This window comes from Natator depressus, chromosome 1 (assembly GCF_965152275.1).
Source record: "Natator depressus isolate rNatDep1 chromosome 1, rNatDep2.hap1, whole genome shotgun sequence".
Taxonomy (NCBI): domain Eukaryota; kingdom Metazoa; phylum Chordata; order Testudines; family Cheloniidae; genus Natator; species Natator depressus.
The window spans coordinates 211,552,421-211,571,237 of NC_134234.1; the positions used below are offsets into that span (position 1 = coordinate 211,552,421).

Consider the following 18,817-nt stretch of genomic DNA (forward strand, 5'->3'; position numbering starts at 1 on the left):
AGACAGGGCTAAAGACAAGGATAAGGGCACACTTACAGTCCTTGTTGGACCTTTTTTACCCAAGAAGGGATTCATGAGATGCGATGTCCTGAGGTTGGGGGTTCCACGACCACCACTCCCAAGAGGAGAAGGCGGGTGGTGGTGGTCGGGGACTCTCTCCTCCGGGGGACTGAGTCATCTATCTGCCGCCCTGACCGGGAAAACCAAGAAGTCTGCTGCTTGCCAGGGGCTAAGATTCGCGATGTGACGGAGAGACTGCCGAGACTCATCAAGCCCTCGGATCGCTACCCCTTCCTTCTTCTCCACGTGGGCACCAATGATACTGCCAAGAATGACCTTGAGCGGATCACTGCAGACTACGTGGCTCTGGGAAGAAGGATAAAGGAGTTGGAGGCGCAAGTGGTGTTCTCGTCCATCCTCCCCGTGGAAGGAAAAGGCCTGGGTAGGGACCGTCGAATCGTGGAAGTCAACGAATGGCTACGCAGGTGGTGTCGGAGAGAAGGCTTTGGATTCTTTGACCATGGGATGGTGTTCCATGAAGGAGGAGTGCTGGGCAGAGACGGGCTCCATCTTACGAAGAGAGGGAAGAGCATCTTTGCCAGCAGGCTGGCTAACCTAGTGAGGAGGGCTTTAAACTAGGTTCACCGGGGGAAGGAGACCAAAGCCCTGAGGTAAGTGGGAAAGCGGGATACCGGGAGGAAGCACAGGCAGGAATGTCTGTGAGGGGAGGGCTCCTGCCTCATACTGGGAATGAGGGGCGACCAACAGGTTATCTCAAGTGCTTATATACGAATGCACAAAGCCTTGGAAACAAGCAGGGAGAACTGGAGGTCCTGGTGATGTCAAGGAACTATGACGTGATTGGAATAACAGAGACTTGGTGGGATAACTCACATGACTGGAGTACAGTCATGGATGGTTATAAACTGTTCAGGAAGGACAGGCAGGGCAGAAAAGGTGGGGGAGTAGCACTGTATGTAAGGGAGCAGTATGACTGCTCAGAGCTCCGGTACGTAACTGTGGAAAAACCTGAGTGTCTCTGGATTAAGTTTAGAAGTGTGTGCAACAAGAGTGATGTAGTGGTGGGAGTCTGCTATAGACCACCGGACCAGGGGGATGAGGTGGATGAGGCTTTCTTCCGGCAACTCACGGAAGCTACTAGATCGCATGCCCTGATTCTCATGGGTGACTTTAATTTTCCTGATATCTGCTGGGAGAGCAATACAGCGGTGCATAGACAATCCAGGAAGTTTTTGGAAAGCGTAGGGGACAATTTCCTGGCGCAAGTGCTAGGGGAGCCAACTAGGGGGGGCGCTTTTCTTGACCTGCTGCTCACAAACCGGGTAGAATTAGTGGGGGAAGCAAAAGTGGATGGGAATCTGGGAGGCAGTGACCATGAGTTGGTTGAGTTCAGGATCCTGACGCAGGGAAGAAAGGTAAGCAGCAGGATACGGACCCTGGACTTCAGGAAAGCAGACTTCGACTCCCTCAGGGAACAGATGGCCAGGATCCCCTGGGGGACTAACATGAAGGGGAAGAGAGTCCAGGAGAGCTGGCTGTATTTCAAGGAATCCCTGTTGAGGTTACAGGGACAAACCATCCCGATGAGTCGAAAGAATAGTAAACATGGCAGGCGACCAGCTTGGCTTAATGGTGAAATCCTAGCGGATCTTAAACATAAAAAAGAAGCTTACAAGAAGTGGAAGGTTGGACATATGACCAGGGAAGAGTATAAAAATATTGCTCGGGCATGTAGGAAAGATATCAGGAGGGCCAAATCGCACCTGGAGCTGCAGCTAGCAAGAGATGTCAAGAGTAACAAAAAGGGTTTCTTCAGGTATGTTGGCAACAAGAAGAAAGCCAAGGAAAGTGTGGGCCCCTTACTGAATGAGGGAGGCAACCTAGTGACAGAGGATGTGGAAAAAGCTAATGTACTCAATGCTTTTTTTGCCTCTGTTTTCACTAACAAGGTCAGCTCCCAGACTGCTGCGCTGGGCATCACAAAATGGGGAAGAGATGGCCAGCCCTCTGTGGAGATAGAGGTGGTTAGGGACTATTTAGAAAAGCTGGACGTGCACAAGTCCATGGGGCCGGACGAGTTGCATCCGAGAGTGCTGAAGGAACTGGCAGCTGTGATTGCAGAGCCCTTGGCCATTATCTTTGAAAACTCGTGGCGAACGGGGGAAGTCCCGGATGACTGGAAAAAGGCTAATGTAGTGCCAATCTTTAAAAAAGGGAAGAAGGAGGATCCTGGGAACTACAGGCCAGTCAGCCTCACCTCAGTCCCTGGAAAAATCATGGAGCAGGTCCTCAAAGAATCAATCCTGAAGCACTTACATGAGAGGAAAGTGATCAGGAACAGTCAGCATGGATTCACCAAGGGAAGGTCATGCCTGACTAATCTAATTGCCTTTTATGATGAGATTACTGATTCTGTGGATGAAGGGAAAGCAGTGGATGTATTGTTTCTTGACCTTAGCAAAGCTTTTGACACGGTCTCCCACAGTATTCTTGTCAGCAAGATAAGGAAGTATGGGCTGGATGAATACACTATAAGGTGGGTAGAAAGCTGGCTAGATTGTCGGGCTCAACGGGTAGTAATCAATGGCTCCATGTCTAATTGGCAGCCGGTGTCAAGTGGAGTGCCCCAGGGGTCGGTCCTGGGGCCGGTTTTGTTCAATATCTTCGTAAATGATCTGGAGGATGGTGTGGATTGCACTCTCAGCAAATTTGCGGATGATACTAAACTGGGAGGAGTGGTAGATACGCTGGAGGGGAGGGATAGGATACAGAAGGACCTAGACAAATTGGAGGATTGGGCCAAAAGAAATCTGATGAGGTTCAATAAGGATAAGTGCAGGGTCCTACACTTAGGACAGAAGAATCCAATGCACCGCTACAGACTAGGGACCGAATGGCTAGGCAACAGTTCTGCGGAAAAAGACCTAAGGGTGACAGTGGACGAGAAGCTGGATATGAGTCAGCAGTGTGCCCTTGTTGCCAAGAAGGCCAATGGTATTTTGGGATGTATAAGTAGGGGCATAGCGAGCAGATCGAGGGACGTGATCGTTCCTCTCTATTCAACACTGGTGAGGCCTCATCTGGAGTACTGTGTCCAGTTTTGGGCCCCACACTACAAGAAGGATGTGGATAAATTGGAGAGAGTCCAGTGAAGGGCAACAAAAATGATTAGGGGTCTAGAGCACATGACGTATGAGGAGAGGCTGAGGGAGCTGGGATTGTTTAGTCTGCAGAAGAGAAGAATGAGGGGGGATTTGATAGCTGCTTTCAACTACCTGAAAGGGGGTTCCAAAGAGGATGGCTCTAGACTGTTCTCAATGGTAGCAGATGACAGAACGAGGAGTAATGGTCTCAAGTTGCAATGGGGGAGGTTTAGATTGGATATTAGGAAAAACTTTTTCACTAAGAGGGTGGTGAAACACTGGAATGCGTTACCTAGGGAGGTGGTAGAATCTCCTTCCTTAGAGGTTTTTAAGGTCAGGCTTGACAAAGCCCTGGCTGGGATGATTTAACTGGGAATTGGTCCTGCTTCGAGCAGGGGGTTGGACTAGATGACCTTCTGGGGTCCCTTCCAACCATTGATATTCTATGATTCTATGATTCTATGATTCATTCATTTATACTGACTGTGTGACTTGGACAGAGGGCTGAACCATTGAAGATCTGCCTAATGAGGTCAACAACCAACAGGGGGCACCAGGAGAAAAAGGATTGTAGCACCACACCCAGCCGACAGGAGGCACTCCCAAGAGGTGAGTGTCCCTTGTCACAAATATGTATGTACAAGATTCTGTAGTCCATTGTTCTGTGGCTGTTTCATATGCTCTGGATTCCAGACCTTGCCTACCCCTTACTGATGAATTCTGCTCCAGAATAAAACTTCAAAAACAGACTTCAAAGAGAAACTGCAGAACTACAATTCATTTGCAAACTTACCACCATCAATTTGGGCTTGAATAGGGACTAGGAGTGGCTGGCTCACTACAAAAGCAATTTTCCCAATCTTGGTATTGACACTTCCTCGTCAATTATTGGGAGTGGACCACATCCCCACTGACTGAATTGGCCTTCAGCATTGGTTCTCCACTTGTAAGGTAACTCCCTTCTCTTCATGTGCCAATATATATTTATGTCTATATCTGTAATTTTCACTCCATGCATCTGAAGTGGGCTTTTTACCCACAAAAGCTTATGCGCAAATAAATCTGTTAGTCTTTAAAGTGCCACCAGACTCCTCGTTGTTTTTGTGGCTACAGACTAATACGGCTACCCCTCTGATACTTTGTGCTCCAGAATGAAAGCTTTCATTTAAAAGAACAATTCTAACCTTGTGGGTTGTGCAGATTACCTTGAAACTGTGAACTGAATGTACACAGTTCAATGTTATATTTGTGAGCTAGCAGACCACCTTCAATAGCTCTGACAGGTGTTAACTAATCCATTCATCTCAATGGGCTGTTGACTCTAAATCCTGAAGTGACAATTTAGGGTGGCTGAAACTTTTTTCTGACAGAAAATTTGGTAGAAATAAATATTGTTTTTGAAAATTCCTGTTTTTATAGAATATTAGAATCATAGAATATCACAGTAGGAAGGGACCTCAGGAGGTCATTTAGCTCAATCCCCTGCTCAAAGCAGGAACAATCCCCAACTAAATCCTCCCAGCCAGGGCTTTGTCAAGCCTGACCTTAAAAACCTCTAAGGAAGGAGATTCCACCACCTCCCTAGGTAACACATTCCAGTGCTTCACCACGCTCCTAGTGAAATAATTTTTCCTAATATCCAACCTAAACCTCCCCCACTGCAACTTGAGACCATTACTCCTCATTCTGTCATCTGCTAACACTGAGAACAGTCTAGATCCATCCTCTTTGGAACCCCCTTTCAGGTAGTTGAAAGCAGCTATCAAATCTCCCCTCATTCGTCTCTTCTGCAGACTAAATAATCCCAGTTCCCTCAGCCTCTCCTCATAAGTCACGTGCTCCAGCAGCCTTATCATTTTTGTTGCCCTCTGCTGGACTCTTTCCAATTTATCCACATCCTTCTTCTAGTGTGGGGCCCAAAACTGCATACAGTACTCTAGATGAGGCCTCACCAATGCCAAATAGAGGGGAATGATCACATCCCTCAATCTGCTGGCAATGCTCCTACTTATACAGCCCAAAATGCTGTTAGCCTTCTTGGCAAAAAGGGAGCACTGTTGACTCATATCCAGCTTCTCGTCCACTGTAACCCCTAGGTCCTTTTCTGCAGCACTGCTGCCTAGCCACTTGGTCCCTAGTCTGTAGCAGTGTATGGGATTCTTCCATCTTAATTGCAGGACTCTGCACTTGTCCTTGCTGAACCTCATCAGATTTATTTTGGTCCAATCTTCTAATTTGTTTAGGTCCCTCTGTATCCTATCCCTCCAGCATATCTACCACTCCTCCCATTTTAGTGTCATCTGCAAACTTGCTGAGGGTGCAATCCACACCATCCTCCAGATCATTAATGAAGATATTGAACAAAACCGGCACCAGGACCGACCATTGGGGCACTCCACTTGACACCGGCTGCCAACTAGACATGGAGCCATTGATCACTACCCGTTGAGCCCGACAATCTAGCCAGCTTTCTATCCACCTTATAGTCCATTCATCCAGCCCATACTTCTTTAACTTGCTGGCAAGAATACTGTGGGAGACCATGTCAAAAGCTTTGCTAAAGTCAAGGAATAACATGTCCACTGCTTTCCCCTCATCCACAGAGCCAGTTATCTCGTCATAGAAGGCAATTAGATTAGTCAGGCATGACTTGTCCTTGGTGAATCCATGCTGACTGTTCCTGATCTCTTTCCTCTCCTCTAAGTGCTTCAGAATTGATTCCTTGAGGACCTGCTCCATGATTTTTCCAGGGACTGAGGTGAGGCTGACCGGCCTGTAGTTCCCCAGATCCTCCTTCTTCCCTTTTTTAAAGATGGGCACTACAGTAGCCTTTTCCCAGTCATCTGGGACCTCCCCCGGTTGCCATGAGTTTTCAAAGATAATGGCCAATGGCTCTTCAATCACATCTGCCAACTCCTTTAGCACCCTCAGATGCAGTGCATTGAGCCCCATGGACTTGTGCTCATCCAGCTTTTCTAAATAGTCCCAAACCACTTCTTTCTCCACAGAGGGCTGGTCACCTCCTCCCCATATTTTGCTGCCCAGTGCAGTGGTCTGGGAGCTGACCTTGTTCATGAAGAGAGACGCAAAAAAAGCACTGAGTACATTAGCTTTTCCCACATCCTCTGTCACTAGGTTGCCTCCCTCATTCAGTAAGGAGCCCCCACTTTCCCTGACCATCTTCTTGTTGCTAACATACCTGTAGAAGCCCTTCTTGTTACTCTTAACATCGCTTGCTAGCTGCAACTCCAAGTGTGATTTGGCCTTCTTGATTTCACTCCTGCATGCCTGAGCAATATTTTTATACTCCTCCCTGGTCATTTGTCCAAGCTTCTACTTTTTGTAAGCTTCTTTTTTGTGTTCAAGATCAGCATGGATTTCACTGTTAAGCCAAGCTGGTCGCCTGCCATATTTACTATTCTTTCTACACATCGGGATGGTTTGTTGCTGCAACCTCAATAAAGATTCTTTAAAATACAGCCAACTCTCCTGGACTCCTTTCCCCTTCATGTTATTCTCCAAGGGGATCCTGCCCATCAGTTTCCTGAGGGAATCAAAGTCTGCTTTTCTGAAGTCCAGGGTCCATATCCTGCTGCTCTCCTTTCTTCCCTGTGTCAGGATCCTAAACTCGACCATCTCATGGTCACTGCCTCCCAGGTTCCCATTCACTTTTTCTTCACCTACTAATTCTTCCCAGTTTGTGAGCAACAGGTCAAGAAGAGCTCTGCCCCTAGTTGGTTCCTCCAGGACTTGCACAAGGAAATTGCCCCCTACACTTTCCAAAAACTTCCTGGATTGTCTGTGCACCACTGTATTGCTCTCCCAGCAGATATTAGGGTGATTGAAGTCCCCCATGAGAACCAGGGCCTGTGATCTAGTAACTTCTGTTAGTTTCCTGAAGAAAGCCTCATCCACCTCATCCCTCTGGTCCAGTGGTCTATAGCAGATTCCCACCATGACATCACCCTTGTTGCTCACACTTCTAAACTTAATTCAGTGACTCCCAGGTTTTTCTGCAGTTTCATACGGGAGATCTAAGCAGTCATACTGCTCTCTTTCGTACAATTCAACTCCCCCACCTTTTCTGCCCTACCTGTCCTTCCTGAACAGTTTATATCCATCCATGACAGTAATCCAGTCATGTAAGTTATCTCACCAAATATCTGTTATTCCAATCACATCATAATTCCTTGACTGTGCCAGGACTCCCAGTTCATAGAATCATAGAATATCAGGGTTGGAAGGGACCTAAGGAGGTCATCTAGTCCAACCCCCTGCTCAAAGCAGGACCAATTCCCAATTTTTGCCCCAGATCCCTAAATGGCCCCCTCAAGGATTGAATGCACACCCCTTGGTTTAGCAGGCCAATGCTCAAACCACTGAGCTATCCCTCCCCCCCGCTTGTCTCCCTGCTTGTTTCCCAGGCTTCTTGCATTTGTGTATAGGCACTTTAGATAACTTGCTAATCGTCCTGCTTTCTCAGTATGAGGCAGGAGTCCTCCCCTCTTGCACTCTCCTGCTCATGCTTCCTCCTGGTATCCCACTTCCCCACTTACTTCAGTGCTTTGGTCTCCTTCCCCCGGAGAACCTAGTTTAAAGCCCTCCTCGCTAGGTGAGCCAGCCTGCTTGCGAAGATGCTCTTCCCTCTCTTCGTTAGGTGGAGCCTGTCGCTGCATAGCAATCCTTCTTCTTGGAACACCATGATCATGGAATCCTAAGCCTTCTCTCCGACACCACAAGCATGGGCATTCGTTGACTTCCATAATTCCACGGTCTCTAACTGGGACTTTTCCTTCCATGGGGAGGATGGACGAGAACACCACTTGCGCCTCAAACTCCTTTATCCTTCTTCCCAGAGCCACGTAGTCTGCAGTGATCTGCTTAAGGCCATTCTTGGCAGTATCATTGGTGCCCACGTGGAGAAGCAGGAAGGCGTAGCGATCCGAGGGCTTGATGCGTCTCGGCAGTCTCTCCATCACATCGTGAAGTCTAGCTCTTGGCAAGCAGCACACTTCTCGGTTTTCCCGTTTGGGATGGCAGATAGATGACTCAGTCCCCCTTAGGAGGGAGTTCCCGACCACCACCACCTGCCTCCTTCTCTTGGGAGTGGTGGTCATGGAACCCCCATCCCTAGGACAGTGCATCTCATGCCTTCCAATCGGCGGAGTCTCCTTCTGTTCCCTTCCCTCAGATGTATCATCTAGTCCATTCTCTGATTTAGAGAACATGCAAAGGTTGAAAAAAATTGATTTTTCATCAGAAAACCTAACAACAAAATCCCAAATATTTTCAGCTGAAAACCAAGAATTTTTGCATTTTTGTCTGTTTTGCTTCTGACACACAGATGCTTAAAATAGTGATTCAAGTATTTGATTGTCCTAAATATCAGACTTTGAAAATAACACTTTTGGCCTCATTATTTTCACTTAAACCCATCAAAATGAAAGATCAATTGCTCAGAGTGCTTTGTGCAGGGGCAGTGCACTTTTAACACGAGAACTTCCTGTGTGATTTCAGCCAGAATATTACAGAGTGAATCATTGCTTCTCAGCTCCCACTGATCCTCTAACAGGTGAGTCAGACTATTTATTTCTCTCTCCATCTCCCTCCTGCTAAGGATTTTTATGCAGAAGAAAGTTCATAAGAACGGCCACACTGGATCAGAACAATGCTCCATCTAGCCCAGCATCCTGTTTCCTGACAGCGGCTAGTTGCAGGCGCTTTAGGGGGAATAAAGAGAACAGGACAATTATCAAGTAATCACTACACCTATTTCATTGCTCCAGCTCATGGACCTCAAGACACCTGCACAGATGTCATCACTTGTTGGGACTTTGATAATTACTGTACATTGTTTACCTCCATTGTCCAAATCAGAAAAGGAGTCACTAAATTATCAGTTTATATACAACTTTAACTCTTGTATTTTTTGTTTATTTTGTATAATGTATATATTTGCAATCAATTATTTAGTGTTGATGCTGTAGCATATGGTTCTGCATTTTTAATTGTGTGTGGTTTTCATCATGATATGTTAGGTCTAACGAGATCATCACTAACAAGCGAAGGCAGAAGATGGGATACATCTTGATATTACTAAAGTACAAAGTTTTGAGTGTCTGAGTTACTGGTGATTCAAGATTGTCAGATTACAGGCTCAATTGGAATTTTTCAATCAATCAAAGATTAGCACAGCACTATACAGAATACAGAAAGAATAGATACACTACTACCCTTTGTTGTAAAATCAAGAGTTGGGTCTGGGTCTTTTCATTGAAGTTGGTGGAATGCATAGTTTCATTCCTAATTAAGTTCCCACATCAGTGTCATTATACAGGGTTTTTAAACAAAGAAACCTCTCTTGCTAAAAGAAACATGTTTGGATGTCATTTCTTATACATTCTCAGTTTACCTGATATATATGTGAAGGCATGACTATTTACATCTCAGAGGACTAATAATTCTTCAAGATTAACAGTTAAGTTTTTTAATATCGGCGAGGATCATGTATACTGCATAGGAAGCAGCCATGTTTCCACAGTCATTTTTCATAGTTCAACTGTACTTTAGTTTTCTGGAGAATCTTCTCTCTGCAGTTGAAATTGTTTGTTTGTTATTTTAAATCTTTCCCTAAAGTTACAAATTATTAATGCCTAATTATAATTTTACTTCTAATTTAGCTAAGGCTCAGACTGGCTTTTTTAGTTCAACCTATTATGCCATAAAACAGGTCACGATGCCCTTCGCTTGTTATGATAAATACATATCTCAGTCATGTCAGTTATTTATTGGACCTTATCATCCACCTTGTTCCATGAAGGCAGAATATAAACTGTCTATCTTTGCACACCAGCATGAAGCAAGCAGAAGTTGACTCAAAAATTGAATTTCCTGTTCCTTCTAAGCAGCAGGGGAGACGAAGAGCTAAAAGTTCTGAGAGAAAAGGTACTGTAGAATACAAACTGCTGACTGAGCACATCCAATTGTTTTTTTACTGTCCAATGCCAAACCTCTACTTCCACTAACTTTCCACTGCCACTGGTGTCATATCTGGCGAATCAGAATGCGCTTATTTTTTCTCGAGTGTGTTTGCCGTGTCATGTAACTGGAAGCTGATAACAAGCCTGTGTACCTCCTGAAGACAGTGATCATGCAGGGTGCAGGCATCACCAAACTGGCAGCAAACGAGAATGGCTCTCTGGTCCAATCTCTCCCTGGCTGCTAGAAGTTATTGCAAAAACAGTCATTGGCTACTCTGATGCTGCTAGGCTTTTTCCACATCCAGCATTATGCTGCAGGGCATAAGCCTTCAGGACAAGAAATATCTTCCACTATGGCATGGTACTGCATTATTGTCCATTAGGGCATTTCTTGACCCTTCCTCTGAAGCTTCTGTCACTGCCTCCTCTTGGATGCCTGATTAAGATTAGGTGGACCTTGGTCTCATCTTCTATGGCAATTGCTATATTCCTGTTTTCAGTTCTGGTTGTGTGGGTTTGGGTTTTGGGAGCCTGGACCTATCAAGATTAATCCCAGTGTGACTCAGTTCCCTGGATGAGGGCTCATTATGACTGACTTTGTCTCTTGTCCTTCTATTAGAGTCTCCATCGCCTCCACTGTGGTGCATTGTAGTGATTCTTGGGATCCTCTGCCTGGCTTTCCTGGTGACTGCAAGGGTCTTGGGTTCCCAGAGTAAGTATTTACAGAGAAGACACTAAGACTCAGTATAATGGTTTGAAGTAATTACCTATATACAAATCCCCCACCAAAAACATAAAATCCTTGTATAGTGAATGTTTGTGGTATTCCAAACATACTGAAAGCTTGTGGTCCTGCAAAAAGGAGTCATATTTCACTGGTGTTTTGTAGAGTTAGAAAACAGAGGAAGGTCACAAATTGTCCCAGAATGCAGGTGACATGGCAAGCAGAGCCCAGCTGCTGATCTTTCAGTGATTCTATGCCTGATGAAGGTATAGCACAAGGAGAGTTCCTCTATGCATCTGGACAAGATCTACTGAGTTCAGAGCACTTATTTTCACTTATACCAAAATTGCACTGCTCTTTAGGATCCAACACCTTGCAAGGCAGCACCCCACCTTGTTCATAATTAGTTCAAATCCAGTGAAATCACAGTTTTTGTATTAATTTTGCCCCTCTATGCACTCCTGGACAGTAGGTGAGCATATGAATGATTATTGCCCTGTCAATTTCTTTGGGCCAGGCCTTGCACCATTGAAGACAATGGGAGCTTTGTTCTTCACTTGAATGATAGAAAGGATGGACTGACTCTCTTATTTCTCCTTATCAGCCATCACTCACTGATGGAAGAATTCAGAGGAAAAAAACATGAGTTGAAAGTGAAAGTGTTTTCTCTCCCTTGTGCAGTTAATTCAGTTTTTCTCTGCATCTTTACAGCATCAAACGTTTTAGTCACAAAGTTTTTTTTATTTTAAAATGTTTATTGTTACAAGTACTTTTTACTTATTAAAGTGCCAGAATTTGCAGGGCCAACTGGAGTTGACAGGCCTCTGGCATAACAACTCCAATTGGCCACATCACGCAAGAGCCGGAAGGGTTACAGGGCCTCCAGAACCAATATGAAGCACAAACTTTCTCATGGAACCATGCAGAATAATGAATTTCGGGTCTAAACCACTGACTTCAGCCTCATGGGCCAATGCATATCCCCTGATGTAAGAATTCCTCTGAAACTCCAGGGGCTGAAACTCTCGTTGAATTTCCTATCCACAGTGTAGGGTCTTCCTAGTCTTCCTTCCAAAGATTCCAGGGGTTTTTACTTACCACTTTCTTCCTAAGAATCAGATTTTTTTGGATCTAACTTGGAAAATGGGATTTTTCTGTTTATGGTCACTGAAAACATTACCAATGTTCAACCCAGATGTTGGAAATCAGGATGTTTTCAATTCGATATTCTGTGACTCTTTAGAGAGTCAAGATTTTCAACCCCACAGGTTTTAATGGGTTTTTTTAAGTTCACAATGTTAATTTTTAAGATTATTTTTAAAAAGAAAAAGTATCTGACATGTTACATATAACATAACATATTGTTCTTACAATATAACAGACATTCTGCCTGATGGCATAACTGCAGATAGAACTTGGCCCTTTGTGTCCCTATAAGGCACAAAATATTGATTAAACTGTGCTGCAATTTACTTTTAAGGGGTACATCATATTGTTATATTATTTTGGCTTTAAGTTTTTCAGATCTCCGAAATACCATGTAGACAGCAGGAAAACCTGAACCAGTTTCAGGAAATTATCCCAGGTAAGAACGGAAACCTGCCAAAGGAAAGATTGAACAGGAAAGATTGCCTTCAAAAGGACAACATTTTTTCTTGTATGTGCTGTAACTTTAGTCTGAAATCATTTCAAATTAAATCCCCAACATTGTTGCTAGACTGATGAATAGCAGATTATGACATTTTGCGTTAACTAAATTCCAATTATTTGTATTCTTATTTACCAAACATTTGCACTCACTACAAAAGTCAGAAGTGAGTCTTGAGGAAATGTAAAGGAGGCGAAGTTGGTTTAACTCACATGTTGAAAGGCAACCGGAAAGGAGTATAGCAAGAAAAATAGTTAACATGAGGGAACAATAATAATAATAATAGAATCATAGAAATGTAGAGCTGGAAGGGACTTTGAGAGGTCATTTAGTCCAGCCACCTGCACTGAGGCTGGATAAAATAAACTTAGACCATCCCCCCTGAAAAGCATTTGTCCAACCTGCTCTTAAGAACCTCCAAAGACAGGGATTCCACAACCTCCCTTGGAAGCATATTCCAGAGCTATCCTTAGAGTTTTTCCTAATGTCTAACCTAAATCTCCCTTAGTGCAGACTAAATTGATGAGTCCTTGCCCTATCTTCAGTAAACATGGAAATCGGTTGATCACAACCCTTTTTATAACAGCCCTTAGCATATCTCAAGACTGTTATCAGGTCCCAACTCAGTTTTCCTTTCTCTGGGTTTAACATGCCCAGTCTTTTCAATTTTTTCCAAACCTTTGATCATTTTTCTTGCTCTCCTCTGGACTCTCTTCAATATGTCCACATCCTTTTTTAAAGTGTGGCCCCCCAAAATGGACTCAAGACTCCAGCTGATGGCTCACCAGTGCTAAGTAAATCAGCACAGTTACTTCCTGTGTCCTACATACAACACTCCTGTTAATACGTCTAAGAATGATATTACTCTTTTTCGCAACTGCATCACACTGTTGACTCTGATTCAATTTGTGATCCACTATAACCCCCCAGATCCTTTTCAGCAGTACTACTTCCCGGTCAGTTATTCTCCATTTTGCATTTGCACATTTGATTATTTGATTTTTTTTCTTCCTAAGTGTAGTACTTTGCACTTGTCGTTATTGAATTTCATCTTCCTGATTTCAGTCTAGGTCTCCAATTTGTTAAGGTCAATTTGAATTCTAATCCTGTCCTCCAGTGTGCTTGCAAACCTTCCCAGGTTGCAGTCATCTACAAATTTAGTCATCTACAAATCTACTCTCCACTCCATTATCTAATTCACTAATGAAAATATTGAATAATGCTAGACCCAGGCCAGTGAACCATTGATAACTCCTGTGTGAGTACTGTCTTGCAGCCAGTTTTGCACCCACCTATATTAATTTCATATAAACCACATTACTCTAGTTTGCTTATGAGACTGTCTTGTGAGACTGTGTCAAAAGCCTTACTAAAACAAGATATAGAAAATCTATAGCATCCTTCCCATCCACTGGGCCAGTAACATTTGCAACCAGTTCCTCCTTGTTAGAATCAAATCTAAAATGGCTGCCTCCACCTTCTGAAATAAAAAGTTGTCCCTAATACATTCCAAGGACAGTCTGTGTTTTGCCATATTACTTTTCCAGTGGATGCCGAGTAGTTAAGGTTCCTCATTACCACCAGTTTATTTGTTTTGGATATTTTTGTTATTTGTTCTAGAAATGCCTTATCCACTCCTCTTCCTTACCTGGTGGTCTATAGTAGACCCCTACTGTGCGATTCTTGTGTTTTTTCTCCTTTTATCTTCACCCAGAGACTTTCAATTTATCTACCTCTCACCTTCTTCTGGACCTCAAAACAAGTGTATATACTCTTGATGTATAATGAGACACCTCTTTCCTTTTTTTTCCTGCCTGTCTTTTCTGAACAAGCTGTTACCCTCTATACCAATATTCCAGTCATGAGATTTATCCCACCAAGTCTCTGTGATGCCAATTTAGGTATAATACTAATACATACTAATATTTCCTGTTCTCATTAGTTATTCCCCATACTCCTTACATTTATAGACCCCCAGACTTTGAGGTCAGAAGAGACCTTCATGATCATCTCGTCTGACCTCCTGCACGTTGCAGGCCACAGAACCTCGCCCATCCATTCATGTACATTGTGTACAGATATCTAAAATGTTGATCCAATTCCCCCATTGTTATACCTTTTATTGCTCCTGTGATGATTCTATTGTAACATTCCATCCCTCCCCTTCCAAATATTTAGCCTTATGTTAAGGTCACTCTTTTTTATACCTACCTGTGGCCTTTTGTCACCCGCCCCCTTTGAACCTAGTTTGAAGCCCTCCTCATTTTGTTGGCTAGTCCCGGTACAAAGATGCTCTTCCCCTTCTTGGTCAGGTGGACCCCATCTCTTCCCAGGAGACATTCTTTGTGGAACAGCATCCCATAGTTGAGGAAGTCGAAGCCTTCCGATTGAGTTTCACAGCCATTCATTTATCTCCAGGATGTATGCATCCCTCCTTGTCCCCTTACCCACAACAGGGAGGATGGACAAGAACACAACCTGCACCCTTCACTCCTTCACCCTTTCTCCCAGAGCCCTGTAGTCACTGCAGATCTGCTCAGGGTCATACCTGTCAGTATCATTAGTGCCCATGTGGATGAAGCAGCATGGGGAAGTTGTCAGAAAGATGGATGAGCCTTGGCAACCTTTCCGTAACAACTTGGTCACGAGCTCCAGGAAGGCAGAACATTTCCCAGGACATCATGTCAGATCAGCAGATGGATGCCTCTGTTCCCATGAGAAGAGAGTCCCTGGTCACCACCATCCAATGCCTCCTCCTTTTGCATGTGTTGGCCATGAGTTTCTCAGCCTTGAGGGCAGGTGTTTTTTCTTCCTAAGCCATTGGGGTCTGCTCTTCACCTCCTGATGCCAGTACCTCATACTGGTTCTTGACCATGATGGAGGGGGACCTGGCTGGGGGGCTGAGCACTGTCTACTGCCTGAGGTGGCCAGCAGCAAGTCTTCTCCTCGCAGACCAGCTGTTTTTTCTTCCTCATCTGTTGCCACTGTAGTCATCTGTTAAGAAGCTGTAAGATAAACTAGTCAACCTCCCACTTTAACATGTTCCATCTCTGGTGTTTCTCAGTATGTAGGTTTCACCATCTTAGATTTTCTAACACCTGCACATCAGTAACTGAGTGATAAATGCAGTCTAACTCTGTGTGAAGAAGCCTCACGTGCATATCATCACTGAATTTTATCCATTGTGCAAGAATCTTGCTCAATCATTACTGACAAAGAAACAGCCAATCAATTACAATAGCAGACGCACTTGATGTATAGAATCCAAAAAATCCCCCTGGGGAAAAAACAAACAAACATGATTTGTGTATAAAAGGAAAGTGAGACAGGTACAATAACAATTAGTCTATTTGCTATGGCACAAGAATCCTCATGCCAATTTCAACATGCCAGCAACCATGTCCGTGCTTGTGAGTCTCCAGATGGTTTGTGAAGCACTTGACTGAAAATCAGATTACAACAGAAAATCTATTATTACAATTTTAACTTAATACTTCTAATAAAGGAACATCTAGAGGCCCCAATCAGGTATGGGCCTTCATTATATTAGATGGTGTACAAGCACACCATAAGAGACAGTTCCTACATGAGAGAGATGACAAACTTAATACAGACAAAACACAATAAGTGGATGAAACAGTCAAGCAGAGGGAATTGGGGAGGGAAGACAAGGGTAACAGTGATAGAGGGAACATAAATTGTATTTTCTTTTTAAGGATGGAAGTTTGCTCTTTGTCCAGCAAATTGGTTTCCCCATGGAGAGAAATGTTACCACTTTTCTACTGAATACAAACCATGGCTGGAGAGTCAAAAGGCCTGCTCTTCTCATGGCTCCAGACTTCTTCAGATAGAAAGCAAACAAGAGCTGGTAGAGTATCTTCCTCTTTTGGAGAGTGGCATAGTCAGAACTGCCAATAAAGATTTGTCCGTGAAAAGAAGATTGCAGAAAATTAGATTAGGCTTCATTTGGCATTTTAAGATTTTTTTTCTTGAAGGCTAATTACCTTGCTCCTCCCCTTCTCTCCCCAGCATTAGAGCCATATCTGAACCCTAAATTCAATTAAAATGCCCCTGTTGAAAGGCAAAACCCCAATGTCCCCTGTACTTCTCATATGCAAGGTACAGTTATTCCTGTGGTAATAAAAACCCCATAAATCGCTCCGGGCGATCGAGGGGAGGTATTGTCCTCCAGACAAGAGAGTCAATAGAGATTAATCCACAAAGAATTCTTTCACAATTTCTAGAAAATCTATAGCAAACATTCTTGGAGATGACGAGGAATGTGATCAGTCTGGCCAGTAGAGTTGCTCAACCATGAGGCTGCCTCAGCATCACTCTACCTGATATCCATACACTAATGAAATGAGCAGATATCTGATATGCATACAACCATGAAATGGGCAGGGAAAGGAATGTAATTGCATGAATTGGCTTCGTCCTTCTGCAGAATTTCATAAACCCCCTGGCAACTTCTCACTGGATAGGATTATTACGTGACAAGACCGACAGACCCTGGATGTGGGGGAATGGCACAGCTTTCTCCACTGACCAGTAAGTTCCAGACACAGCTAGAAACTTCTCATTTCCAAGAAGTGCATTCACAGTGTTATAAGGGAGAGAAACCCAGAATGAAATAGTAAGGAGCAACATGTCATCACTGAAATATATTTTTAGAATGCTTTGAAGGCCCAAGTCAGCAGAAGATGTTGCCAGTGAAGTTGAGAAGTATTGCCCAAACTCCATAGGTGATGAAACACCAACAGTTGAAGGGAAGGGGGTGCTGCAGATAAAGAATAAAGTGCATTGGAACTCCTGAGCGGAGTAGGACCAAAAAATAAAAAATGATGTAGAGAAGAGGTTGTGTGTCGTGTCTAAGGTGCACTGGCAGTTAAGTGAAAAGTTTGCACAGCATGTGATGCACTACTCCTGACTCTATTCAATGCAGTTATTCATTGCATTCATAAATGCCAAATTTAATAATTGATTTTAATAATGTTCCCTCTGCTTCTCCACAATTGTTTCATTATTATTAAAATTATTTGTTGATGCCATCTACCACAGTGTTCAGATTAGACATTTTTGCCCTTGAAAAAATAAGGTAGTGATATAGATATAACTAGAATGGCTGGAAATAACATTTTTTCTGTCATAGGTTTGCAGTAAAGAAAGGATACGTTGATGGTGACTGTGCAGTCGTTAGAGGCAGAGAACTCTTCTCTGATGACTGCAAAGATACAAAGCGCTACATTTGTGAGCTGCCAGTTCACGTGCCAGAGTCTGATGTATCTGGACAAGATAGATCATGAAAATCATAAAATCTGGGCATCCCAAACCCAGCAAAAAATATCCCTCAATAAATACTAACCCTGTCATCTTTTCCTCTTCAAAGTCTGTGTTTAAATTGTAAAGTTATAATATGCTTTGCTGAGATCATATGTTGTTCATGAGTCTGTGTCAAAGGGAGCTGGGATTGGCCTCTCATAACAAAAATAAGTCTGATAAACCGCGCGTCTTTTGGATACCCACAGCCAGTCAGAGCCCTCCCAACAGGCAAAGCTGCTCTCTTTTTTCTTTTTCCAGTTCAGTGATAATTTATTGTAAAATGGTAATTAGTCCATTATCTGATTAAAATAGTTTTTTTTTTCAATAAATTGTTGAACATTGAAAAAAATCTGATTTAGTTGCCACCCTGTATGATTTCTTTTTACTTTATTGTATTTCATTCAATCACAGAAAAAAAAAGCCATGATGAATACATTCAGATATGAAGATAACATTGGTCAGACTAAAAATTCCGTTTGGAGAAAATAGCTTGAAGGTGTTCTTTAAAAGTATGTGGAATGGACGGAAATGGATATCCTGTGGAATCAATATCCATGTCCTTGGGGCCAAAACAGCAAAGGCAAAACCAACTGTCCCACCCACTTGCCCCCCCCAGCTTCTCAAAGGAGTAAGCAAACCTACACGTACATCATGAACAAGATGATAGCAACAGTGAAACCCTGCTGTGAGCTGTTACAGTCACAGGGCAGAAGTTCTCATTGACATCACTGGATAATTAAAGATGATGTTACACAGAGTGCACAATTGGAAGATGTGATCCCACCTTTGTATTCCCTGGACTGGGCATGGTCAAAAGTGATTCTCTATCACTTCACCTTCTCAACTCCAGTACACTGTGCTTGGGGACAAGCTGTCCTTGTGCCTCATGACACAGTCAGTTTCCTTTTGTCCCCATTAGAGAAATGTGCCATGCCAAGAACACTATGGTCTTCCTAGCTCACTAGATACACACCTCATG

General features: G+C 43.5%; 1 protein-coding gene across 1 annotated transcript in view; it reads left to right on the forward strand.

Moving 5' to 3' along the window:
- The window catches only part of LOC141984849 (natural killer cells antigen CD94-like), an 89,289-nt gene extending 71,467 nt beyond the window's left edge, over nucleotides 1-17,822 (forward strand). Inside the window, exons 4-7 of the mRNA XM_074948291.1 lie at nucleotides 12,385-12,453; nucleotides 16,233-16,384; nucleotides 16,964-17,067; nucleotides 17,669-17,822. Coding sequence (XP_074804392.1) covers nucleotides 12,385-12,453; nucleotides 16,233-16,384; nucleotides 16,964-17,067; nucleotides 17,669-17,822 — 479 coding nt within the window. The remainder of the gene's footprint in view (nucleotides 1-12,384; nucleotides 12,454-16,232; nucleotides 16,385-16,963; nucleotides 17,068-17,668) is intronic.
- The last annotated feature ends 995 nt before the right edge of the window (nucleotides 17,823-18,817 follow it).